We start from the raw sequence: 26534 nt of genomic DNA, 5'->3' as shown, positions 1-26534 counted from the left end.
GATTTGCAGGGCATTTTTTCCAAATATAAAAGAACACTGTACATAGTATAAAACTATGTGAGCCCTGCCCCCTCACCCCCTGCAGTCTGAAGTAGTAGAGCATGTTTGACTTCTTTTTCCCTGCATGTGCAGACCAGCTCCCATGCTGGCAGATGGAAGCTGCAGTCCAAAATATCTGGAGGGCACCAGGTTAAGAACACAAGTCGAGCCTGCTGGATCAGGCCCACCTAGCCCAGGATCCTGTTTGCACAGTAGCCATTGCCAACCAGATGCCCCATTGCCAACCAGATGCCCCAGTAAACTGTGGTCAGAGGCATTCAGAGGTTGGGGAAGGCTGTGGAGGAGACTGAATAATTCAGAGATTTCCAAGCCTTCCTTTTGTTTTAGCTTAGTTATTCAGCAAGAAACGAACCTTTCCCATTAAGGTCCACGAGATATAAATAAATCTATTCCCCCACCCCCAGCTACTGCTTCATGTTTAAACTTCATCCAGCTAAGTGGGTGTTACATGCTGATAAAGGCAGATCTGGACAGACCATCCCTCAGTGGCTCCAAGCAGCACTTAATAGACTTTTGATTAAAGCAAGCAAAGTTCACTCGAAACCCTTTTCAGATTCAGGGTGCTTAACCAACAGCACATTATTGTCTGGAAGCTTTTATCGAGGAGTGGGAAGGCAGACACAGGGGCCTGCAGGCTGAACTTAGACACCCATCACCCCCATATTCAGTAGTCCAATAATATGCTAATAATATAAGCACCACCAGCAATTAGTTGTCTCACGTAATTAGGGCCTTATGTGAGAATTGTTTATGTTTGTACAATTCTCATTCTTGTGTCTGCATAGAAAAGAACTGTGACCCTTTCCATTTTACAACACAATAGGGAAAGAAAACCTCTCTGTTAGAACTGTTGCTAATCCTGTGCCCCCCTTCCCTCCCCCACCCAAATAACTTCTGCTACAAATCATGCCTGTTTAATACTGGTGGTGTGGTAGGTTGTAAACCAAAGAGAGAAGCAATTACCCAGGTGTCCTTTTTAGACAAATGGGACAGTGGTGGAGGAAAAGACTGGTGTTAACAAGTGGGTATTGAGGACACATTAGGCGCAGCACCTGTGTATATACAATGAATCTGGGGAGGTTCACGAAAGGCTTGGTTTTCTGGTGTAGTGTGGTGAGTTATGAATCAGGGAGCCCCTTGTTCAAATCCTGCCTCTTCCAGGGTCCCCGTGCCTGCTGTATAACCTAGGTCAAATTGCATGACAGAAGGGTCTTAAAAGTAGGAATCAAGAGTCTTGAAGGAAACATAGAGGTCTTTAAGATGCATTTAAAACTCACGGCTGCCTCTGCCCCTTGTACCACCCAGGGGAGGGCATTCCTAAGGGGCCAGTGGTGGTGCCACCACTGAGAAGGCCCACTTCCATTGCCACAGAACAACCAGTGGATTTTAAACCTCGGTCTCGTCTGCACTTGGGGAGACACTCCCTGTATTGGGTATATCCCAGTCCCAAACTGCTTAGGGCTTTTCATGTCCACAGAAAGGCCTTGAGCCTGGCTTGGGAGCTAAGAGGCAGGCAGACCCATGGCGCTGCAGAGGGGTCCCAAGGCTCTGCTTTGGTGGAAACATGGAAACTGTTTGCTGCTATGAGCAACTGCTGGGACTGGTTTTGGAGGAGCCCACAGCTCCCGGAGATTGTAGCCGGTTCCTAGACAGCAGAGCAACACCTCAGGCCCTCTGCTCCCATCATAGGGGGCCTTGTTACCCTTCAGCCTCACCAGTGAGGCATTCTCAGCACTGTCAGCTCCCTGATCATCCCAGCCATGGAAATTTATGTGCTGGATTTCCCATCTGAAGCCACACAGGAGCTCGCAAGGAGGACGCCGCTGCTCCGATAATTCTCTAGGTGCGGCAGCCTCTGACTCCAGTTGCTTTTTACTGGAAAAAGGCATGAATTATTTAAGGAAAGAGGGTGGTGGGCTCGGCGAGGGCGGGGGAGGCAAGGCTCCATTATTCTCGTATGATTTAATGCCAACCTCCCCAATAAAAAGGAGGAGATAAAAATTATCGCTTTCTTTCCTTTCCTTCTTTTAGAGCTCAGCTGCCTCCTCAAAAGCTCTTTGGATCGAGCAGAATCGATTTGTCTGGCAGGCAATCCAGTGTTTTATTGCTAGGGAAACGTGCGTGCATTTTTTTTAAAAAAAACTTTTTAAAGGCAATAAAATGAAAGAATCTCTTAAAGGTGCTTCACTTAGCATGCCATGGGCCCTCTGACCTTCATCCTCCTATGTTTCTAGATCTCCTTGAGGAAGGAAGGGGGTGGCACCCTTGAGACCCATTTCTCTCCCTCTTGCTTTTTTTTAAAAGAACTTCTTATTAAAGATTTCTTGAATTACAAAGGTGTGTGCAGTGTCTCTCATATTTTAACATGTATCATTTTTGCAAATCAGTTTCATTCGTTAAGACACTAAGAAGAAAGAGGGGAAAACGAGGTAGATAGGGGATGGGAGCTTTTGCTTTTCATCATTGCCACGCAAGGCCCTCCTCTCCCTCTAGTGGAAGAGCAGAGCATGTGCAAGGGGCCTCTGCCTCTCAGCTTCCAACTCCTGCTGGTCCAGTGTTTCTAGTTCCTTGGCAACATTCCACTTTTGTAAATATCTATCAAGTCTCCTTTATTGCCTAACCTCTTGAGGGAAGCTGCTCCAAGTCTTTGATCATTTACAGTATCTCCCCTCGCTCTACCTAACCCATTTTTTTTTTTAAAAAAAGAACTTGTTGAGAACCCCACAGATTCCATACCATCCAACCTTTTCTAATGCAAATCTGGGGACATGGGTTTTCCAGGATGTGCTCCCAGGTGAGTCACTTGACCTGGATCTCACTCTCATCTTTCCCACCCCAAAGCACTTGGGGGGGGGCAAGATCTCTCGCAGCCCTGGGAAAGGCATTTTTTGGGGGGCAAGAGCACAGTGTGAAATCACAGCACCCAAAACAGTTCCCCCCCACCCCAGGGCGCTTGTAAGGTATGAGATTCCCGCAATTCGGAAGACAGGAGCTCCATGTGGCCTTTGTAAGAAAACCTGCTGGATCAGGCCAAAGGGAGCCCATCTAGCCCAGCTTCCTGTTCTCACAATGGATCTGAGCACAAGAGCCCTCTCCCCTCCTATGGTTTCCAGCAACTGAGATTCAGAAACATTGCTGCCTCAAAGTGTGGGTGCAGAGTACAGCCATCATTGCTAGGAGCTGTTGATAGTCTTCTCCTCCATGGATTTGTCCAATCCTCTCTTAGAATCATAGAATTGTAGAGTTGGAAGGGTCCCTGAGCGTCATCTTGTCCAACGCAGTCTGCTCCCTCCTCTCCCTCTCACCACTTGCATTGTCCCACCACCCTGGGCCTTCTTCCCTTCGAGTTTCCTCTTCCCACCGTTCCTCTGCGTCCAACCAGTCTACGATTTCTTCTGCGCAAAGTAAAACTGATGAGCAATGCTGGGTTTGTGAGCCCTTTACCAGCCGCGGGGGCACAGGAAAATGCCCAAGCCTGCCAGCCTCTGGAGCCAGCCCCAGACTTCCAGGCTGGCACCTGCACACAAGCCCTGCTCACGTTTGTTCCCCCTTTTAAGTGGGGCAAAATACGAGCACCTAAAAATCAAGAGGCTTCCCCCTGCCTTTATGTTTTGTTTCACAACCACTGGCAGGGCCAAGCTGATTGCAGAAGCAGCTGCAGCTGTCATTGAGGGTGGTGGTGGTGGTGCCGGGGGAATGTTTTTAAGGGCACCGAGGAATCGGCACACCCTAGTATCCACAGGGAGATTGCAAGGGACCCCAGGGTTGGAACTGACTCAGTGCATTTGAGTGCGGCTGGTTAGGTGGGCCCAGTCCTGACAGGGCCCTAAATGCATGGGTTAAAGGACTGAGTTCCCCCCACATTTAACCTCCCAACCTGCCTCCAGCGAACATGACAGAGAGAAATGGGGCGAGGGTGACCGAAAGCCACCCTCCAGGCTCTGTAGCATCCATCACTGTTCTCTGCTGATCAGGTACGACATTCCTTCCCCCCTCCCACCCTCTCATCCGCAGCCCGCGGCTGACAGGTAAGCTGCTGAGAAACGGATGACTGCAATTTGAAGAGTTCCCCTTGATGCTCTCCTCCAATTTATCAATGAGATCATTCTCCCACCTGGCTCCTACCCCCACCCCCTTTCAACCCTTTGATGCAACCTTCCTTTCCTGGAAAGGACTCCCGCTTCTGCAAGGCCTCCAGGGAGACAACAGTTCGTCCAATTAGTCTTCGAGCAGCGCTTAAGAGCTAACGCCCCAGCACTCACTGTCGTTTGCAGTCTAAATTAACCCACAGCTGATTTGCATGTTCTCTTGCGCTTGCAAACCATCAGGAGTTGGTTCAGGGGGGTGGTTTTTTTTTAAAAAAGGCAAAGATTTCAACTTCAGTGTCTGGCGGGGAAGAAAAATTAGGAACTGGAGGATGCGTGGAACAAATCCAGGAAGGGAGTTAAAAGGCGAAGGATGCTAGTGTGGTTGTTAAAGTTTCGGACTAAGATCTGGGTTCAAATCCCCACTCGGCCATGAAAATCACTGGGTTGCCTTGGGCCAGTCATGCGCTCTCAGCCTAACCTACCTCACAGGGTTGTTGTGAGGTTGAAATGTGGAGGAGGAGAACTGTGAGCTCTTTGGAGGAAAGAAGGTGGGATACAAATGTAAGCAATAAAAATGCAGCCGTCTGCAACAGACTGTCCTTCAGATGTTTTGGACTGCAGCTCCCATCAACCCCAGCCAGCTGATGTAGTCCAAAACATCTGGAGGGCACCTGGTTAGAGAAAGCTGTGTAAAGCCATCAGAGGCAAGCAGAGAGCAGAGCTGAGACAGCCACGGATCCACTGGATCCTAAACAGGTTAAGTGAGCAAGAGGTTGTATTGGGGTCTGCTCGGTGTGTCTGGCTGAGGTTAGGATTGTACTTGCAGCCACCTAAAGCAGTTTGCTAATCCAGGAAGTCTGTATTTCTGTTGTCCATAAATTCTGCCTTTATGGATCACCCTGTTACCAGCCCTGGATTATGCAATCTGGACCGCAGCAGAGAGCAAGCGCATCAGAGAGCAGAGGGAAAAGTTCAGGGAGAAAAAAATAGCCAAAGACCACTCAAGTAAGTGAGCCAAGCTAGATGCTGCAGAAGAAAGCCACCCCTGCCACCAGGCACACAGGAGGAAGGCGCCACTCAATTTCTCTACCCTGGGCATGCCCAAATGAAGAAGATGTGATGCATGTCCAGCAATAAATTATTTTGAATTGTCTCTGCAGCAGCTTCCTAAAGAGGCAAGCCTTTCTAAAACACTTAACAGTGGCTTGCCTCTTCAAGAGCTGCCACTGAGAGCTGCTGCAGAGAAAGACTGACTGCATACACAGCACCTTTACTCATGCACAGATGAATACTTTGGGTTTTGCAACCGGTTGTGCCACCTGATGTCACAGTCATCAAACAACGAATGTGTATGTGTAAAATAGACAGCCCACTGTGCAAAAGCGGAAGACAACTTTGCAGGGATGGAATTTCATTTCCCCCGCCCCAGATATTCTCCTTCTAAATACATCAATCCCCAAGTAGATCCACCGCTTGCTTTATCATGCCAGTCACATCGTTCCAGTCCCTTCTCCTCCATCCCTGAGCTCATCTCTCACCACCTACCTGGATTGCAGGTGCTCCAGCTGAACTTGGAGGTTCTCACTTTGCTCTGTTTGCTCATCAAGCGACCTCTGCAATTTCCGTGCCTGGTTGTGGGCCTCGTCAAGCTGCAGAGCAGAAACACAAGACAAATTGAGGGCAGCGACCCAGCCGGGGAAGGTGGAGTTGAACCCTCACCACCAACATGCTTTTTGCCTCATTGTCAGCCAGACACCAGCAGCACGCAAGCCATAGTGGTAATTTACACACACCTTGTGTGCAGTTTGATCTTGCTCTGACACAGCTCTCACTCCCAAAGAGGCAATCAGATGTTTGGTTTTGAAATACTGCTTGCCTCTTCAGAAGCGGCAGCATGTGCATGGGTAATTCAAATGAATTTTGGGCACTATCTCACACAAGTACATTTTTTTGGGGGGAGGGAGACCGGGGTCCTGGGAAAGGTCCAATCCATCTCCATTTATCTCCATAGCTTGCAAAAAGGCCAGCACCAAGCAGAATGCAGAACCCTGCAACCCTGCCAGTTCCATGATATCCTCCCCTCCCATCCTCCTTGTGGTTCCAGGCAGCCAGCAAAAAGCAGAAGGGATTACCAAACTGTGAGGCTGTGTTTGGATTAGCTGTGGGTCACAAAGCTGTGCAAGCCCAGCTTGCGGTAAAACAGCCATGCAGACAAATGGGCAATAGGAAAAGCCAAGATTTTTTTTTTTTTGACTCTCATATGACTTTTCACAATTGGGCATATACTGAGTCCGATCACTGGTATATTTTTGCTCTGGCTGGTAGCCCTAACCCTGAGATCTCAGACAGAGGATCCTTCCCCAGCCATAGCTGGAGACGTCAGGGATTGAACCTGGGACCTTTCACATGCAAAAGCACGCGCTCCACCACTGAGCCAAGCCCTTCTCCACACAGATCATGCAAAATGTGGCATACAAAGGCACGTCACTGCATTACTTCGAGAGCTGTAATCCAGAACATCTGGAGGGGACACCCAGGCTGGGGAAGGATGATTTCTACCAATCCAGCTACTCAAATTGAGGGTAACCCTAAGCAAATCACTTCCCTGGGCTCATGAGGTAATAGACGTTATCTTAAATATGCCAGGCTCCATAGGAATTTAGAGTTTCAAAAGCCATGCCCTGAATGGTACCCAGATTTGAGCAAGGAGGAACTGATGCTGCTGAGTTGCGTGGAAGCAAAGAAGCAGGTACCAAACCAACTTGGAACGGTGAGCACATGCTCCCCAGAGTAGAAGAAGCTGCAGGGTCAGGGAAAGGGGGACAAAAGCGTGGAAGGTGCAAAGGGTTACCTCGTCCTCCGCTTGGGCCAGCTCCTTCTTGAGCTCCTCGACTCGCAGGCGCAGCTTCTTCACCTCGCCCTCGTGCTGCTCCACCCGGCGGTTTGCGTGGGCCAGCTCGGCCATCTTCTCCTGGCACTGCTTCTTCAGCTTGGTATGGACATGCTTCAGGTCGGCCAGTTCCTGTGGGAGGGAACGGCGGTGAGGGAGTACTCAACCTTCTCTGAGAAAGGAAGCCTGCTGCTTAGGGTGTGTTTTGCATGTGTTACAAAAAATAGTGCCACATTGCCTAGTCCCCCACCCCCGTATTTTAAAGGGGAAAGTGGTGGTTTCTACTATTGTGCCACCTTCAAAGAGGAGGTGCAATTTGTGTGTTTTATACTTAAGGGTCTCTGAGCATCACCCCCAAAACTATCAGTATTTTGCAAGAGGAATTTAATTGCATACAGGAAATACGAGTTTGTTTTCACAGTTAGGGAAGAGATGAGGAAATGCATTAAAAAGCATGGGATAACCAATGATTGATTGGAAGAGGTGTAACCTTTCTGCAAACAAATTCAACCCAAAGCGCCAATATTGTATAAACCTCTGTGCAAGCTATGAGAAATTAAATCTGGACAAATGCTCAATAAACATCTGGAGGAGTCCTGAGTGTCTCTTACCGAGCTCCTATTCCGCACAGAAGAAAACCAACCAAAGAGTCTATGGCAACTTAAAAGATGAACAGATTTAATGAGGCACCTGTTTATGCCACAAGACTCTTGTGTCAGCTTTTCTCCAGATATGTTTAGGGTTGCAACTCCCATCAGTCTCATCCAGTGCTACGGATGGGAATTTTAGTGCAAAGCATCTCCGGAGGGCAGCAGCCTGGGGAAGGCTGCTCTATATTGTTTTAGCTGCAACAGAGTAAGGCAGCAGCCCTCTGGAAATTACTTTGAACGGGTCTTCTATCTCTATCTCTGCCAATGGAAAGGGTTGGCTGCCCCCTGGTGTTGACTGCCAGAAAGCAACCTTCGATGCACCTCTTAAAATAAACCCCATCAGCCTTCATAGAATCATAGAATTGTAGAGATGGAAGGGACCGCAAGGGTCATCTAGTCCAACCCCCTGCAATGCAGGAATCTTTTTGGCCAGTGTGGGACTCGAATCCACGACTCTGAGATTAGGACTCTCATGCTCTACTTGGCTTGGCTCCTCTTTGAGTGTTTCTGCCTGGCTGAAATATGTCTCCGAACTCCGATAATATTCTTCCTTGTCTGGATGGAGAACAGAAATGTGTGTGTGTGTGTGTGTGTGTGTGTGTGTGTGTGTGTGTGTGTGTGTGTGTAAGTACAAAAACCTTTAGACAAAAATACCTGGCATGGAGAAGGAAATAAAAACAGCCCAGTGAGCTGTTCAGCATGCTCAGGGGGCAGCAGAATACTGACTTGTGTGTGAAATGGAACGGAATGGAGTATCCTGGAAGAACACATAGCTGACGGGCTGGAACACAAGAACAGGAGAGCTCCATGATGCAGTGCTTTGCTGTGGGTCCCATTAATTTATTTAGGAGCGTCACAGCTGGGTAAAGCAGCACTGAGATCAGCTTCTTGCAGTGTCCAAAGGTCAGGTTTGACAAGTGAGGTTCCCTGAGATCTGAAATACTACCTTCCGCCCCCAGGGTGATTTCCCTCCCTTAAGCTTCTGTCACCTTGTTCTTCTCAAACAGCTCCGCTTGGATGGTCTTGAAATCGGTGTCGAGGGCGCTGACCGTCTGCCTCCTCTTCCGGGCCAGAACCTCCTCCACATCCTCGACCTGTGCCCGCAGCTTCTTGTTCTCTCGCTCCAGGTTAAGCTTCTCTGTCTCCAGGCGCTCGCGCTTGCCCCATTCCGCCGCGTTCTCGGCCTGGAGCCGCTCCATCTTTGGGGAAAGGAGGGTGTAAGGGGATCAGTCTTGCTGCTGGAAAGATGTCTGCAGGAACCAGCTTCCCCATTATTAAATTTGTTAGTCACTCCCCCCCCCATGGCGACTCAACGAGATGTACAAAATGAACCAAACATACATAACATTAAAACCAAGGAGAAAAATGCATTAGAAAGATCCCACCCATTCTAAGAGGACATAGATAATTAAAAGCCAAAGGCCTTGCTAAAAAGGAATGATTTCTCATGGTGCCTGAAGATATGCAACGATGGTGCCAAGACAGATTTCCCGGAGAGAGCATTCCACAAGCGGGAAGTCACCACTCAAAAGGCCCATTCCTGATGTTGCCACCTTCCGGCCTTCTGTGGAGGGGGGCACATGAAGAAGGGCTTCAGATGACGACTGCAGGGTCCAGGTCAGTTCATTAGACTACCTATGGGGCATTAGCAGCCACTTCAAAAGAGCAAGCTGAACAGGCTGCCTGATGTCTCCAGGTGCCTGGGAGAACAGAAATGTCTTTGCCTGCCACCTAAAAGTGGACAATGCTGGCAAGAATATTCCGCAGCCAAGGGGCCACCAGTGAAAGGGTCTGTACTTTCACTGCCTGAACAGAACACATACCAAGGAGGCTATAATTCTACAGGAACCAATAAAGCCATGTGTGGTGATGCTGCAAGGGTTACTGGGATAGACACAGGAAGCTTTCCAAGAGTGAAGACTTTGGTTCTACCTAGGCCAATGCTGGCTACTCTGCTTGGAGAGCCGCTGCCAAGATCTTTTCCAGCTGAGCAATCATAAATCTTCTGAAGCGGAGGTGCCAGGAAGTTAACCTGGGACCTTCTGCCTACAAAGGATGCTCCTCCACCCCCCTTTCTGTGGCTTTGCCATTTGGGGCAGCCCAATGTCTCAGTGACATCTCTTCCAAGCTGTGTGTGGACTAACAAAGGCAACGTAACATTGGCCCCCTGCAACCAAGTCTGAAATTAAACACCATGGCAAACAAACAAACAAATCACCACGTCTGCCTCAGAATTTGAACTCCCATCTCCGAATGTCAAAAGGAACAAGTTTGAAAGCTTTTGTACTAGCAGAGCCACAAAAGAAATGTTTGGAGCTCAGTTTATTTATTTATTACATTTATATGATGCCTTTTCCTCAAGAGAGTTCAAGGTGGCGTACATGGTCCTCTCCCTTCCCCATTTTCTCTTCACAACAACCCTGTGAGGTAGGTTAGGCTGAGAGGCACTGACTGGCTCAAGGTCATACCCAGTGAGCTTCATGGCTGAGTAGGGATCTGAACCCTGGAGCTCCCACGCTCTAGTCTAACACTCTAAGCACTACACCACACTTTAGTGGGGCAACTAAGTGAGCAATGGGGAAACACAAAGGACACCGCTGTTCTTGCAGGTTTCCAGGTCAACTTTCCCCTAATTCTCACCTCTGATCGCAACTCAGCTAATTTCTTGTCCATACTTGATCGAGCCCCCAGTTCATCTTCCAGATCTTCAGAGATGCGCCCCAACTCGTCTTGATGGATCTCCTTGAGAATGTTCAGCTGTAGAGAGATTGAAAAGAGAAGTTGGAAATTACCTCTGGTGTCTGTGGGCAAAATCAATAGCAGCACTTTAAAGGCCAGAGAACAGACTTCTGCCATATTAAGATCAGGGGGATGCAGAGAGCTGCTGTGTTAATAAGAAAATATCCTGAAGTTCTCTGGTGTTTCAGACCAAAATAAAAAAAATCCTTCCAGTAGCACCTTAGAGACCAACTAAGTTTGTCATTGGTATGAGCTTTTGTGTGAAGAAGTGTGCATGCACACCAGAGCTCATACCAATGACAAATTTAGTTGGTCTCTAAGGTGCTACTGGAAGGAATTTTTTTATTTTGTTTCGACTACGTCAGACCAACACGGCTACCTACCTGTAACTAAATCTGATGTTTCAGAACACCCCTGTGCTCATATTTATACATCTTTCCACATTTTAAAAACATTTTAAGAAGAATTTGCTTTAAAATGTAGATTTGCAGGAGTGGCTGCATGAGAGCACTTTCTCAAGAATGCTGACTCAGGAGAGGGTGACAGTAGAAAATCACCACTGACTGACTTGAAAGATGTTTGGGATTGCAATTCCCACCAGCCCAAAGTAGTCCAAAGCGCTTGGAAATTGAAAGGCTGGGGGTGGGGGTGGGGTTGGTGGCTGCTCTAGCCATTGCAGCAGGAATGAGGAACCTGTGGCTCTCCAGATGTTCAACTCCATCCCCCATCCCCCCTCACCACTGCCTGGGGTTAGGACTGATGAGAAGTGGAGTCCAATAACAGAGTCCAACAAGAGAGGCTTGGGGGAAATCTCTGCAAGCTTGGAGACATCTCTGTCTAACACCCAAAACCTAGGGCTCAGGTAGGGGGCTTGAGACATCTTGCCACCCTCACTGCCCTGTTGAAAAGCTGTGCCCCAAGAATCCCTGGGCTGCAACTTGCTTCATCGTCATCAATGAAAGTACCCTGCTCCAAGCAGCCAGATGGGATTGCGCAGTCAGGCAGTCTTTAACTCAGAAGTACAGAACACAGAAAGCTACTCTATCTTGAACTACACCCGGAGTGGCAGTCAGATGGGTGACATATCCTCCTCCTCCTCCTCCTCCTCCTCCTCCTCCTCCTCCTCCTCCTCCTCCTCCTCCTCCTCCTCCTCCTCCTCTCATTCTCCACTCCTGTGCTTTCCAGAAACTAGTAGTCTATTGATATGACTGTGCTCTGCCTCCATGTGTCTGAACATCAATAGACTTCTCTGTTAATTTGTTTGATCCTCTTTTATAGCCATCCAAGTGGGTGCTTGGTGCTTGGTTACCATCACTGCCTCTTGTAATAATAATAATAATAATAATAATAATAATAAATTATTATTATTATTATTATTATTATTATTATTATTATTATTATTACCCTGCTCATATGGCTTGGTTTCCCCAGCCACTCTGGGCAGCTCCCAAAAGAATATTAAAAACACTTCTAAAAAGTCAGATAGTTGTTTATTTCCTTGACATCTGATGGGAGGGCATTCCAATGCAGGATGGGCACCACTACCGAGAAGGCCCTCTGCCTGGTTCCCTGTAACCTCACTTCTCACAGTGAGGGAACTGCCAGAAGGCCCTTGGCGCTGGACCTCAGTGTCCGGGCTGAACGATGGGGGTGGAGACGCTTCTTCAGGTATATTGGGCCAAGGCCGTTTAGGGCTTTAAAGGTCAGCACCAACACTTTGAATTGTGCTTGGAAATGTACTGGGAGCCAATGTTGGTCTTTCAGGGCTGGTGTTATGTGGTCTTAGCGGTCACCCCCAGTCACCAGTGTAGCTTCCGCTAGCTGCTGTAGCAATGCAATTCCAGTTTAGCTATGAGTTTCCTAAAGGGGACAGTGCCAGCCCTACCTAGAGAGGCCACTGAGATCTGAACCTGGGGTCTCCTTCTACAGATCTTGCCCACCTGCTTCAACACCTCCTGCTTGTTCTTGTTCAGCTCCTCGTACTTGACCTTCCACTGGCTCAGCTCCCCTTCCAGCTTCTCGATGTTCTTGCTGAGGGACAGCTTGTCCCTGAAAGAGACAACAACAACACAAAGGGCAAGGCTGAGGGCCGCACTCTGGGCACGCCTCAGCAAGCGAGGGGGGTGGCACGGGCGGCACTCACTCCCGCTCCTTGAGCAGCACTTTCTGGGATTCGTCCAGCCTCAGCTTCAGGGCCGTGATCTTGGTGGCGTCCTCCTCGATGACGGAGACGTCCTCCCAGAGCAGCCGGCTCCTCTCCTGCCGGGCGAAAGATGAGCGGACACTGACCGTGCTCCGCTGGTCCCAGCATTCCTGCCCTTCTTGCTTGCTCTTCAGGAGGTTCTCCATCAGCTCAAACTCCTGCAGTGACTGTGGATAAGAAGAGGTCACAAATGCCAAAGTCAGGCCTGTCTACAGACTCATGGTATGCTCAGGTGTGTTCTGTTGTTCTGGCCAAGAAATTGACTTACCAGGTCAGGGCGGCCAGAGGCAAGGTGCGTCCTTTATCCTTCTATAGCACATGCATCCCCAGGGTGGAATAAAATCAATGATTTTTTTTAAAACAACAACAAAAATAATTTGGATTTTTAAAATTTAAATTGGATTTTTTAAAAATTTACATTGGATTTTAAAAAAATAAAATGCTTTTGGAGGAAAAATCATTCTAAATATAGTTTTCTATTTAAGTTACCTTATAGTCCAAAGGCTATTCATCAGTAAATAAGGATTTGTTTTAAGTTTTTCATGTGTGCTAAAACTCATTCTAAGTTTTTAAAAAATATTTAACCACATCAGTTAACAAACATGGGTACATATGCTATGTTATTGTTTTAGTTAAATACATTGTTTAAATTGTTATTACGGAAATGATTATATTTCCTTCCAATAACGTGCAGCAGAAAAGTTGTCCAAATGTAAACAGTTAACTTATTGAACCTCACAATAATTTCATAATTATCTTTCAATGTATAACCAAATCAGCAATTTTTGACATAACTGTAAAAACTACTCTGAAAATTTATTATTCCAAAAATACATCTGGTTCACATCTGGTTGTAAATATTAAGATTATACCAGCAAGAATGAGTCTTTCTGTAAAAAATTTTTTAGAAAAAATTAAATCAAGTCTTACTGACAAATGATTTAAATTGTGATTTAAATAAATTTGATTTAAATCAAATCCACCCTGTTCATTCCCACAGAAACATCTGAGAACTACTGGATCAGAGATTGTAACATGCATTATAAACAGGTTCTAAGCTGTTGTTGTGCTTCCCCCCCCCCCAATAAATGAGAGACTAGTTGCTATTGTTTTTTGCTCACTGTATTTTAAATTATGTTTATTAATTTGTGAAAAAGCAATAAAATGTTTTTAAAGTCATGCAGCAGGGCCCGACAGCTGATTACCAGAGAGCAGGTTTCGACTCCCACTCTCGCCTTACCCTGAGGACAACCCTGGATTACGGCTAAGCCTGTGGGTGGCTTAGAGGCACCCCTGACCAGGAATGCACCACTAACACCAGGGCTGGAACATCAGAGCTCGCTCTCCTCAGGGAAAAGCTGCTTCCACCTCTCTGAGAAGTGTTTATGAGTGAGTGGAACTTGGTTTAGTCCTCCAAATTGATGCGTTCTGGAAAAGCGAGGCTTGCATAGCCCGTGTTCTGCTCTAGAAATGCACAGCAAGGTGAAACACTTGGATATGGGCAGATATTAATGATTGCTTCATGATCTTATAACGGTTTTCACTTAGTTGGCAGTTTATAAACAAAGCTAAATAATGTGCATGGGAGAAACTGTAAGGGGCTATTATGATTTTTCTTGTAAATGTTGACAATTGTCAGGAAATTCACTAACTAATGTTATGCTAGTGCGGCCTTTGCCAACCTGGTGCCCTCCAGAGGTTTTGGACTGCAGTTGCCATCAGCCCCAACCAGCTCTGCCAAAAGAACTATAAGACACCAGGTTGGCAAAGGCTATTCTAGATGTTCTACATGCTGCAGTGTATTCTTTAGGTATATGTTTATTGTTGGAAAGTGACAAACAAACAAACAAACAAACTGACAATGCCAATCAGATTAGGGGCCATTAATTATCTATAATTTCTCATGTAAAACACACAAAAAGCAGTTGCTTGCAAGCAGCTGTTCCTGTGCTATTGGCTGAACTGCTGTGATGTCACAGAATATTCATGAACATTCTATCTGCAAAGAAGGAATCATTGAACTTGAAAGTGTTGAAATTCTGTAAAGGAATAAAAGTTTGCTAGGAGGGAAAACTTAACACAGAACCTATGTGCTGCATAGGGGAATGACTGAGAGAAGGAGGGGGAAGGGAGAAAATCTATCCAAGACTTGCAGTCACATGTTGGCAAGGGATGGCAACTCCAAACCGTGGTTTCAAGGACAGGATACGAGCCACGGTCTCCCTTGTGCCTTTTCCCTCTCTCTCCATCACACCTTCATTTTCAATTTATCATAAAACATAATTTTGCCATGGAGAATGTCTGAAGCTCAGTAGCAGAGCATTTGTTTTGCATGCAGAAGGTTCTAGGTTCAATCCTGGGTTGGTTATCTCCAGGGAAGGCTGGGAGAGACCCCTCCCTTAAACTGTAGAGAGCTCCTGCCAGTCTGTGTAGTCAACACTGAGCTAGACAGATCAATCATTTTGACTATAAAAGGCAAAATAAGCTTCCTATATAAGCTTCCTATGTCCCTGCATCTGAATCAACCACGCTTTCCAATGCCCTCCAAACTGGAATTGAAATCCCACCTCAAACCATGGTTTGCAGGTTTGCAAGTGCAACTGATAGTTACAGATTTGGACATCATGGCAATCGGAACAAAACAATGGCGGGTGAGTGAAGCTGTGTCTCTCTCTCTCTCTCTCTCTCTCTGTGTGTGTGTGTGAGAGAGAGAGAGAGAGAGAGAAAGAGAGAGAGAGAGAGAGAGAGAGGGAATCTAAGGATAATTTCTGATATTTCACACGACTGGAGGATTGCCTGAACTAGGCAATTTAACCTAATCAATGAAACCTGCCAAATCGTCATCTAAGAGTGTTTAGTATAAATATAATGAAATGCGAAGGTGAATGAGTTGCCCATTAGCCCTGATTGCTACTCTCTGCCCAAAGAGTTGTGGTTGGCTTGGATCCAGCTATCCCAAGCCAGTAAAGCCAGTAAAACCATAGAGCGATTCCATCGTCCTAGAGCACAGGCCACAGGGAGTTTAGCAAATTGTAACTACTCGACGAATTGCTCTATCCTCTATATTCTGCATATGTGAAATTATCTTCTCAGCCATCAGTTCCCATCGGCCTCTGCCTTTGAGTCCAGGCAATTTCCTTTTGATGTGCACCAGCTGGCTCTTTATGGGAGCCAAAATTCCCATCCCTGCACTTTCTCACAGCAAAACGCCTCATTGTTTTGCATTTCAGTTGCTTTGTAAAAGCCCCCTCTTCCCCCCAAAAATATTCAATTTTTGGGAGAAATAAGAAAAGGCCAGAGAAACATCCAAGGCAAGCAATTCAAGGCATGGCATCCAGAGGCTTAATAAAAGCAAAATACAAATGAGGATCTGCAAAGACCTTTCACTGGCCTTCTGTGAAGATGCTGGGTTTTTAGAACCCCAAAGAAATTTGTACACAAACAAAAATGTCTTGCTCTACTTGCTTGTATTTCAGTAAATCAAGATATAAAACAGGAAAAGTTTTTGGATACCAGAAGTTGGTGTGGCTTGTTGTGCTAAACAAGAGGAAGTAAAGTGACAGGTGAAATGATTGCTGACAATTATCCTGGCTGGCCCCACTTTCCATGTGACCTCCTCAAGACTTCCCTGTCATGCATGGAGAAGATTGCCACCTTTTAAAACAGCCCTTGCACCTTAAATATGCAGAAAGGAGTTAACTGAAGCTGTTCCTGGCACTGAAATAACTGGTGCGAAAAGCTCCACCTGTTCAAGTTCTGAATTCCAGGCTGCTCTTATTTATTGAGAATTGCTCACAAGGAACTTTGGCAAGGCTGTGCAGTTGAAACTTTGCACTTGCTTGGTGCAATAACTGGGGCATGAGATACACACATACGGGCCTTTTCCCTAGACCTACAACGGCTGTTCTCCCCTATAAGTAAATAAACCACCTCTTTCTTCAGAACCATGAGGTCTGGAACCTTGATTTGTTTTCAGTGGAAGGGCTGCAGTTCAAGGACAGAGCATCTTGCGCCATGTGCAAGAGGTCCCAGGTTCAACCCCCAGCATCTCCAGTCAGGGCTGGGAGACACTCCCACTTGAAATCCCAGAGTGTGGATAATATTGTACGAGATGGACCAAATGGATCGGTGTGAGGCAGCTTCCTCTATCCCTATGAGTCCTCCGTATGAAGCAGGCCACTTGTGCCCTGCTCCCCCTCCTTACCTTGTTTTTTGGCAGCCTCTCAGAGCCCACATCCCGCACGGGCTCCTGCTCCGGGGAGGCCTCACTCTCCTTCTCGGACACGACTCGGTTGTCCAGCTCCTTCTCCTTCTCCCCTTTGCCCTCTCCCTTCAGCCGAGCCACCTCTTTGCCCAGCTGCTCGTTCTCATTCAGCACCTCCTGCCTCTCCCTCCTCAGGCCGGTCAGCTCCTTGGTCAGGGTCTCCAGTTTCTGGCGCAGCTGGCGTACCTCCTCTCGAGCCTTGTTGCGCTCAGCGCGCACCTTGCTCCACTTCTCCCGCCAGTTGGCGGTGCAGTCCGACCACCAGCGCATCGTCTTCTCCATCTGGGCGGCTCTGGCCCGCGCCTCCTCCAGCTCCCGCAAGCGCAGCTCCTCTCGGCTCTCCCAGTCACCATCCAGGCAGCCGGCGCTCAGCAAGGGGAGCTGTGGCAGGGGACCGGGCGAAGGGGTACCACTCTTTGGGGTGGCGGGCAGGGAATCGGGGAGGCTCATCCTTTCGGGCTGAGGGCTGCCCAGGATATTGAGCAGGCTGCACTTGGAGAGCTGGGGTGAATCGGTCAAGTGGGAGCTGGCGTTCTGGCTCATTTCGTGTCCGGGATGTGGTCTCAGGTTAATGCCAGTCACCCAGTCACCTCACGTTCTTGAGGTGTATGGTGAGGGACCAGAAGCCGCCATTTTGCTCCCCAGCAAGAGTTGTTTTCTTCTCTTCCCCAAGGAACTCTTCAACTATACACACTCAGGCCAGCATGACTGAGGCCTCACCACCTTCCCTCTCCAAAAATTACCTCATGGAAAGCCAGACATCCAAAGAGAATGTTATTGGTGCTTCTGGGCCGAAAGACAACTCTGGCTCCCTCTCAGTGAGTCCAGTGTCAATGTGGAAACCAGCAGATAGAGAGACCTGAATAAATAAGAAAAATGAATTAAAACCAAATCTACTATTGCGGCCTAAAACACAAGCAATTCTCAGTTGCAGCCTTTCACCATTTGTTACTTCTTCTGCTTTTTTAAGGGAAGAAAAGATGTTACAAATCTGCAGGAACATAGGAAAATGCCTTATACCGAGTCAGACCATTGAGTCTGTGGAACTTGCGCAATGCTCATGGCGGCATGTGACATCCTTAGTTCTGGTTTTCATTACCGTTTTCCATCGCAATGGATGAGGGAATGAGGTGCGTGCACAGGAAAGAATAGAAACTTATGATTTGCATAACGCTTTTCAGGTGCTCAAAGCCCTTTGCATGCGTGGTCTGGTTCAAATCCCTGCTCAGCCATGACTCCACAGCCTCTCCACTGCCTCTCAGCCTAACCAACCTCACAGGGTTGTTGTGGGGTTAAAATGAGAAGGAAGAGGGAATCATGTCCGCTACCTTGAGCTCATTGGAATAATGGCCTTTCATGCTGCCAGCTTGGAATGTAACAGGCAAATTCCTTTATGTGATGATGCTTGTTCTTCACTGAGCACAATTTAGCCCCCTTGTTTCTGGCAGCCCCAAACGACAAAGGAAATAAAACTATTTGTGCTGATTGCCTAATGCCTGGTTAAAAGGACATATTATCTTTTGTAAAAAGCTTTGAGATTTTATTTATTTGTTTTACAATTGAGCGGTGTAGAAATTTTATGAAATAAATAAAAAGTATCTCAAGATCTGCACACAGAAATGTGTGGAGATTTTAATCAGAGTATGTACCTCAGGTTTTTTTTTTATAAAAAAAAGCAATAATATGGAGGTCTTAAGCAAGAGAGCTTTATAACCCTCTGTATTACGGTACCCCCCCACCCCAAAATAGAAACTGATATTGCCCCTCCACACCCAAAAGCACAAGCCTCTATTTCGTCTTTTGTGAAATGTAAATTACGAGATTAGGTTGGTAATATTTGCACTCTTAAATTATTGTAAAATTTCTGAGAGTTTGCTTTTTAAAATAAAAATGTGTGTACACACAGATATTGAAATGGGCAGAATGGCAAAAAAGGAGGGGAACGGGAGAGAAGCGACTAAGGAGAGAGACAGAAAACACATTCAAGATACATTCCCATCAAGTTCCTCCCACTGACGTGGATGACAAGCAGCAGAATAGCAATTGAAGTCCATGGCCAAAAAACCGGGGATGTGTGCATGATAATGTCCCAAATGCACACACAGAAAAATAAGATCCAATGGGCCCATGTGCAATAGTCCCTGTCTGGAAGCCAGAGCTACTAAATCTCACTTGATCAAATCAACACCCCCCTGCCTCCCCACACATGCTAAAATGGTTTGAAAGCATAGCTGTAAAGTTCTCCTTTTTTAAAAAGGGAAATTCCCTTATGCTGAATAGGCTTCCTCGCGAGAAAAGGGAAAACTTGACAGCTATGTTTGAAAGGGTGGTCTCCAAGAGCAGCTTGAAAATGTATATCCCAAACTGCAAAAGCACACGATCATTCCTTGTTTAAATTAATGCAAAGGGGTTCAGTTTGTGCTTTGGCAACAGAGCTTGGAAAGGGATCTACCCCTTTCTCAGAAGAACGTAATGCTGGCGGCAGCAGCAGCAGCAGGACACAAGGTGAAGTCATGCCATTTCAACTCCTTCTGGAACCTGGCCTGGAAACTGTAGGAAGGAGAGGGACAAAATTGGAGGCAGTGGGCGGAGGGGGGGGGGTGGAGGAATAAATTTTTAGCCTGGAAGAAAGGGAACAAACAAAAGCAAGGAGGATAATTGCATTCAGACTGATATAAACACACACAGAGAAACATGCATGCAACGGAAATTGGAAAACCACAAAGGCACAGACTGAGGACAGCAGGCCTGCCAAGAGGCTGTCATTAAGCTATACCCACACAGTTTCTCCACTGGCCAAAGATAAAATGGATCACTTGCCCTTGGCCTGTGCTTGAAAATGAGGCAGGAGGCATTAGGCAGAGAAGTGAACCAGCTCTTGAGAGAACCATTTTTCCTACCTGGGAGGCAAAAACATTCACTCCCGGTCACATACAGTATGACAAAACAGGAGTTTTGTAAAGAGTCACATTTTACATAGGCTAAAACATCTTTCTGCATATGAGGCACCAACCCAGCCATTGACTTGAGTTCCTGCGATGCTATGGGATGTTCGTGGACATTCCAGCTGCTGAGGGGGAAATGTGTCAACAATAGAATGCTGATGAACAGAGCAGCTTGTGAGAAGGAAGTGAATATTCAGCTTGCCTAGGTGCATTTAGTGGGTGAAGGATACTGTTCCTGGCAACCCTGAGATTACTGGATGGAAGAATGCTTTTAACTGTAACTGTTTTGGACTGTTTTTGATTGCAATTGTTTTTTAAAACACTATAAACCAGGCATGTCCAAAGTCCGGTCGGGGGCCACTTGCGGCCCCCGGGCTGGATTCAAATGACCCCCAGGCAATTTTGAAAAAGCAATCTCCTGCGGCCCCCAAGCGCAATTTTGAAAAAGCAATCTCCTGCGGCCCCCAAGTGCCTGCCCACCAAAGCCATTTCCTTTTTGCGGGCTTGTCATGAGCTCTCCCCTCTGCGCGGGGGGCATGGTGAGCCCCTGTGCCATTAGGGAGTCCCCAGCTGCGTGACTCCTTGGCCGGGGGGTGGGTTTGTGGCCAAATAAATAAATAAATACTACAGTACACGTTTGGGACGTTGATGCTGCAGCGATAGCGGTGGCAGAGGGGCGGCCGCCACCTTGATGCAGTGTCAGATTTATGTATAGACTAAGTAGGCTGAAGCCTAGGGTCTCTAAATCTAGGGTGCTTCACCAGCTCGCCTGCTCACCAGCGGGCAGTCTCCCCTCTCCCAAAATTGCAAACCCAAGACTTCATGCGAGGGCAGGGGAACTCAGGCCCAGCAACTATGAGACTCAGGGCTAGCCAGTGGGGCCCAATTTGAAGCAGTGGGGTACAACTTGAATTTATTTTTTTGTAGGGCCCCAGTTCACAGCCAAAGTCTGCAAAATCTTATAGATATAAATAAAATCCATCTAAATTTCCCAGGTGTGGGAGCTCCCTTAGGAGTGGCACGCGGGGCCCAATTTGGCCCATTTGTTCCAATTGCCTTAAGGTCAGCCCTGATGAGACTGTGCAGGGGTTGGACTGACAAGCCCTGCACCTTCTAGGTCCCTGGTGTCACCATTCAGAGTACAGACTCAAGGACTTGTTATGTAAATAAAGGGGGGGCACTTATTAGAAATCAGTTTTGACACCTCTCCCCCCCCCCCCGCAACCCTGAGACAATGAGCTCAGTCACCTTTTATTCACAGTCGCATAAGCACTACACTACAGCATGGTACATTCAACTGCACCCAAATAAGACACCGTCTTATATTTATTTTTCCTCAAAAAAAAAACACTATGGCTTATTTTCAGGGGATGTCTTATTTTTTCCCCTCCTCCTCCTCCTGCAGCGGCCAGCATTGCTGCTGTACCTATCACTATGTCTTATTTTCGGGGTATGGCTTTTATTCCTTGAATACTTTAAAATCCTGCTATGGCTTATTTTATGACTACGTCTTAAAATAGGAGAAACAGGGTAGCAATGGAGATTTATGTTACTGCTTTATGAATGAACACTGTGTTTTATGAATGGACTCTGTATTTTGTGAATTACCTAAGAGCCACCAATAGGGAGCTCTAGAATCTGACAGCTAACCAATTGGGTACTACCAAACAGTGACCCCCTGTTGCTGAAAGCAGGTAACTAGCAGGGAATGCTTCAGCTCAGCCTTTGCACTGTTGACTGAACACCCCCTGCTGTGCAGATAATGGAGAAAGCTCATAAATTGTATCCCTTCTGGCATCCTGGCCAACTCTATTATGCCGGTGTAAACCCTGGTGCACCAGAAGCCCAGAATAGCAGCAAATAAAATCCGCTCATACGTCAGCGACTGATAAGACTTGTCAACCAGTTCTTCCAAAGTCTTCCTAAAGTATAAAGCTCCAAAATACAGGCCAAAAGAGAGCAGGTCTGGGAAGAGTGAGGCATACAATGGGCACCACCAGTGAAAAGGCCCTGCTCTGTGTAGCTCCTGCCCTGTCATTTGATAGGGTGCCCACTTGCCCTCCTTCTTGACATGGAATGCTCTCTATTGGAGTCTACAGGTCCAGTACAAAGACCATAAGAAGGGAGAGTAGGGAAGACCAGTACAAAGACCATAAGAAGGGAAAGTTTGACCACAGTCACTGTTCTCTTCTGTCTCCTCAACACCTACTAAGTGTAAATGTAAGTTAAACCCAACAATTTCTGTGGGAAGCAATCCTAAAAAAAAGCTCAACAAGTTTGGCTGGCCCTCACGCATGTTCACTTCATCAAATCTGGCCCTCTTTGGAAAAAGTTTGGACACCACTGCTATAAACTGTTTTGAAGGTGTTTGCTTTTTGTTTTTGAACTGTGTGTTTGCTTGCTGCTCTGGAGTCCTTGGGAAGGAAGGGCGGGGTATGAATTCAATACAAAAAGAAATTGGTCCCTGGGATGACGGAAACAAGTGATGTCTTCCTGCCAGCATTAACCATGGGTGATGCCTTGGGATGGGGTGGTTTAGGCAGGGAGTGTTGTATGATATTGTTGTCACATGGGTTTTTGTTGGGAATCTATTATTACGTACACAAATCTCCCAGTTAGGAGGGACTGTGTGTTTAAATCATTCATATTTGCATGCAATAGTGAAACTTGTCTCAGAGATGGCGGCACCTTGCCCTGCTCCCACCCTCAGCATTCGCCGCATTTGCCCCAAACCTATCCCAACTCTACCACTTTCTTGCCCTCTGCTGCTTCGACGGCTCCACTCTCTTGGCTGCCTAAAGATGATCCAGAGAAATCCCGGGCCCCTTTCCTAACCTCTCACAGGAAGTCTGGCTTGCGTTTACGTCCACCCACAAGAAACCAAAAAAAAAAAAAAACAAGGAAAGATGGAGCCTCTTCCAGACACATCTTTCCAACCCAAATTCCTTGGCTGCCTTTCTCCTTCCCCCAGCCCCAGTCCAGAAGTCTGCTGCTCTCTAGTTACTTTAACAGACAGGCAGCTGGAGGCAGAAGCCCCCTAAATGATGACAGGCGACCCTTCCCAGTCTCAAGAGGCTGGCGGACAGGCAGAGATCTGTGAGACCTTCCAAACCCATGCCCTGTTCCTCCTGCCTTGCCCCCACCCCCCACCCCAGATGGTTCCCAGCAGGTCACAGCATTTTCTGGGCCTAGCTCTAAAACCATGTGAGACAGGGCCAATTTGCAGCTTCCACGTGTACTTGGACTGAGATCTGCGAGCTTTCAATCCTGGCTCAAGAGGTGCTCATGGTGGCAGCCTGACACAGCCACAGGGAGACAGCAAGCCTTGCATTTGCCAGCAAAGGTGCATCAAACTGCGAACCCAGCCGATTTCCTGCATATATGTTGCAAGACTGTGCTGAAAAGCAATAGACACAAGCCATGGTCCTCCACAGCAACAAGCAGATGTGGCCCTCCAGATGTTTCTTGACTACACCTCCAATTGTTCCTGGCAATGTTTGGCAGGGCTGATGGGATTCCCACAGCATTTGGAAGGCCACAGATTTCTCTATCCCAATTTGTACTTGATATACATTAAAAGCGAATGTCCGAAATAGAGCAGCTGTCGGCGTTGGTATGAAATGGCAGGTAATCTAATGTTGTGAATGTCTAAAAAAGTCGGAGACTCACCTGTGAGTATCAGCCATATGCGATTGCTAGCATTATTAGTTGTGTTATGAGAATTATAAGGTTTAAGATATAAAATATAAAAAGCAAACACACACACACACACACACACACACACACACACACACACAAACCGCATGTCTGAAACAGTACAGGGAAAAGTCCTGAAACCATTTTGTCCCTCCCAAATTGACCTCAAATGTTTCTCTGCAAGGAGGGAAGAAACAAGAAAAACCTCCCCATTGTCTGTTTGCTCACAAATCCTGCCTTAAGGGCACATTTAAGATATGAATAGGGTGAGCCTGTGACCTGGACTCAGGAATTAAGTATTTATCATCATAAAAGAATAACCAGGCTGTTTCTGTTTCAGTGTATCTGTGTATCTGAAGAAGTGTGCATGCACACGAAAGCTCATACCAAAACAAAAACTTAGTTGGTCTTTAAGGTGCTACTGAAGGAATTTTTTTTATTTTGAATAACCAGGCTGTCCAGGTAAACCAATTAACAGCCAGGTAAACCCATCAACAGGTTTCCTGCCTGACAGGATTCTGTTGTAGACCTCCTCTTCTTTGATATATGTATGATGTATTTTGGGGGTGGGGGTGGTCTTGGGCTCCAGGGTGGACAATTACAAAAGTCTATATAAGGGCTTGTGTGCCATTGCTCAGGGTCCCTCCTGCCTCATGTGTGTGGTTGTGAGCACCCTGTTGCAACAGTTAATAAAGATCAGGCTTACTAGCTGCTTTGCTTCTCAATAATCTCTGGTTGGCCTCTGTTATTTTCTCCTACCGATAGAGAACCTACATAAGGACTCTATATGGGCTCTTGGGTACCTCATAAGGGAAAAGGAGCGTTTTTTTCTTATAACAGTTGCGTAAGGAGAAGGGGGGGAATATAGGAAAAAATGTTGGGGTGTTCAAAAATTCATCCAGGATGTTCAACACACACCCCACCCGTTGGTACCTAATATGCTCCTCCCCACTCTCACTTCTTTATACCCTTTAAAAATAAAATAAAATGGGAAAGGGCTGCTAAGAAAGAGGAGGCATGTTAAAAGGACAGAGGGGTGTGTAAATCACTGGAGGAGACACAGCCAAGAAGGGGGAGCAGTCGAGGGAATGGAAGCCATTCAGAACATGGCAGATGGCCACAGAGAGACACGCTGGCAGATCAGGAAGGCTTGAAGATGTTGCCAAGAGGGTCTGCTTCGAGGCTGGTTTGACCCAAGACCATCGGCTCATCGGCACAATGGGGGAGTTTTGCCCAAGCGAAATGCAAGGGTGCAAAGGATTCTGGGATGTACATCATTGTTAATAAGTGGCCCCCCTGTGACCATGTTCAGAAACGGGATAGAGCCACTCTCCTATGAAGAAAGGTTGCAGCATTTTTAGCTTACAGAAAAGGCAAGGAAGAGTCAACATAATAGAAGCTTATAAAATTATGCATGACATGGAGAATGTGGATAGAGAAAAGTTTTCACCACTCTCTCATAATGCTAGAACTTGTAGAAATCCAAGAAAGCTGAATGCTGGATGTTTCAGGACAGAGGAAAAGAAAGTACTTCTTCCTGCAGTGCAGTTAACCTGTGGAACTCAACTTAGATGGCTTTAAAACAGAATTAATAGAAAACAGAAAATAGAACAGGGGTCCCCAGACTACGGTCCCTGGGCCGGATGCGGCCCAATTGGCCTCCCAAACCGGCCCGCGACGACCCCCTGCGCCCGCTGCTGCCGCCTGCTCTTACGGCGCGCGGCGCGGCGGCGATCTTCAGAATCGGGAAAAAATCGTCGAAAATCGCTTGTGCGCATGCGTATGGGCCTCTCCCGACCCAGAAGAGGTCATTTCCGGTGCACTTCCGGGTCGGGGGAGGCCCATACGCATGCGCACAAGCGATTTTCGACGATTTTTCCCGACCGTGTGCGTGTGCGCATGCGCACGGGCGCACACTCCCCCGCCCTCCGGCCCGCTGCGCGCGCACTCCCCTGCCCTCCAGCCCGCCGCGCGGTCGGCGCGGCAGGCACCGGCCCGAAGCCCGGTAAGTCTGGGGACCCCTGAAATAGAATTAATGATTCATGGAGGAGAGGGCTATCAATGGCTGCTAGCCATCGTTCCTATGTTCTGCCTCCATGGTAACACTCCTGAATACCAGTTGCTAGAAACCACAGGAGCAGAGAGGGCTCTCGTGCATAGAACACAACAGTACTTCTGCACAGTCCCCATGTGTTTCAATGGGGCCTACACAGGACCCTTGCCAGATTTATCAGATTTGGTAAGTTATGAACAATGGAATCGGGGGCTCCTCTGTGCGAAATTACAGAACGTGGGCTCCTGGGGCATATACTATGACTGCCAACAGGGTGATCTTTTCCCAGTCCCAGCAACTCTGATAAATGACTAATCTGTTCCTTCTAATCTTCAAACACCCGAAATCTTTCTTCTCCATGTTGGAGAACAGCTGCCGGGGGCTCCCTGCCTTTGTCCCCTGAGCAAGCCTAGATAAACATGCCTGACCTTTGCCCTCCCACCCAGGGATCCTGCAGCTAAGAGGGGCCACCACAGCCCAACGCATCTTGCAAACACCTCCCTCCCTGCCCAAACACACACACTCTGCTGTTTAGTAGGTTTCAACATTTCACATTAAGCATGCCACTGCTAGCCATTCCTGATGCGTTTTTCAGTACGCAAAGTGCTCTGGAACTCTCATCTTATTTACGTCAGGTAGGTAAGGCTGCGAAGAGTACGACATTCCCAAGGCTGTCAAGGTTTCCCATGCACAAAGCAAACACACTCCACGAGGCTGAGCTGTGGTGCAGCTGCCACATGTGCAGATGTGTGCCAGAAGTGAGAGTGGGGGAGATGAGAGCCCACCATTGCTTGTTTGCATCCGTTCATCAAAGCAAATAGATGCAGTTTTAAAGTGCTGAAAGGGTGCCACAAGTAGGCATCTCCCCAAACCTCTCACGATCCTGTAGGAATTTCCTGAGTAAAGTTAATGCCAGCTGGATGGCAAAATCATGCTACAAAGCATG

At 47.3% G+C, this 26534-nt stretch overlaps 1 protein-coding gene across 1 annotated transcript in view; it reads right to left on the bottom strand.

Annotated features, from left to right (window-relative positions):
- Positions 1 to 26534, bottom strand: part of CCDC102A (coiled-coil domain containing 102A) — a 39078-nt gene that overhangs the window by 1685 nt on the left and 10859 nt on the right. The window contains exons 2-8 of the mRNA XM_035119814.2: positions 16835 to 17753; positions 12571 to 12797; positions 12368 to 12476; positions 10329 to 10445; positions 8678 to 8887; positions 7000 to 7170; positions 5694 to 5797 (exon numbers count right to left, since the gene is read on the bottom strand). Coding sequence (XP_034975705.2) covers positions 5694 to 5797; positions 7000 to 7170; positions 8678 to 8887; positions 10329 to 10445; positions 12368 to 12476; positions 12571 to 12797; positions 16835 to 17437 — 1541 coding nt within the window. The 5' untranslated portion in view covers positions 17438 to 17753. The remainder of the gene's footprint in view (positions 1 to 5693; positions 5798 to 6999; positions 7171 to 8677; positions 8888 to 10328; positions 10446 to 12367; positions 12477 to 12570; positions 12798 to 16834; positions 17754 to 26534) is intronic.

This window comes from Zootoca vivipara, chromosome 6, assembly GCF_963506605.1.
Source record: "Zootoca vivipara chromosome 6, rZooViv1.1, whole genome shotgun sequence".
NCBI classification, from domain to species: Eukaryota; Metazoa; Chordata; class Lepidosauria; order Squamata; family Lacertidae; genus Zootoca; species Zootoca vivipara.
Note: the sequence above shows the minus strand (reverse complement) of the source record. Positions and strands in the feature narration are given on the sequence as shown.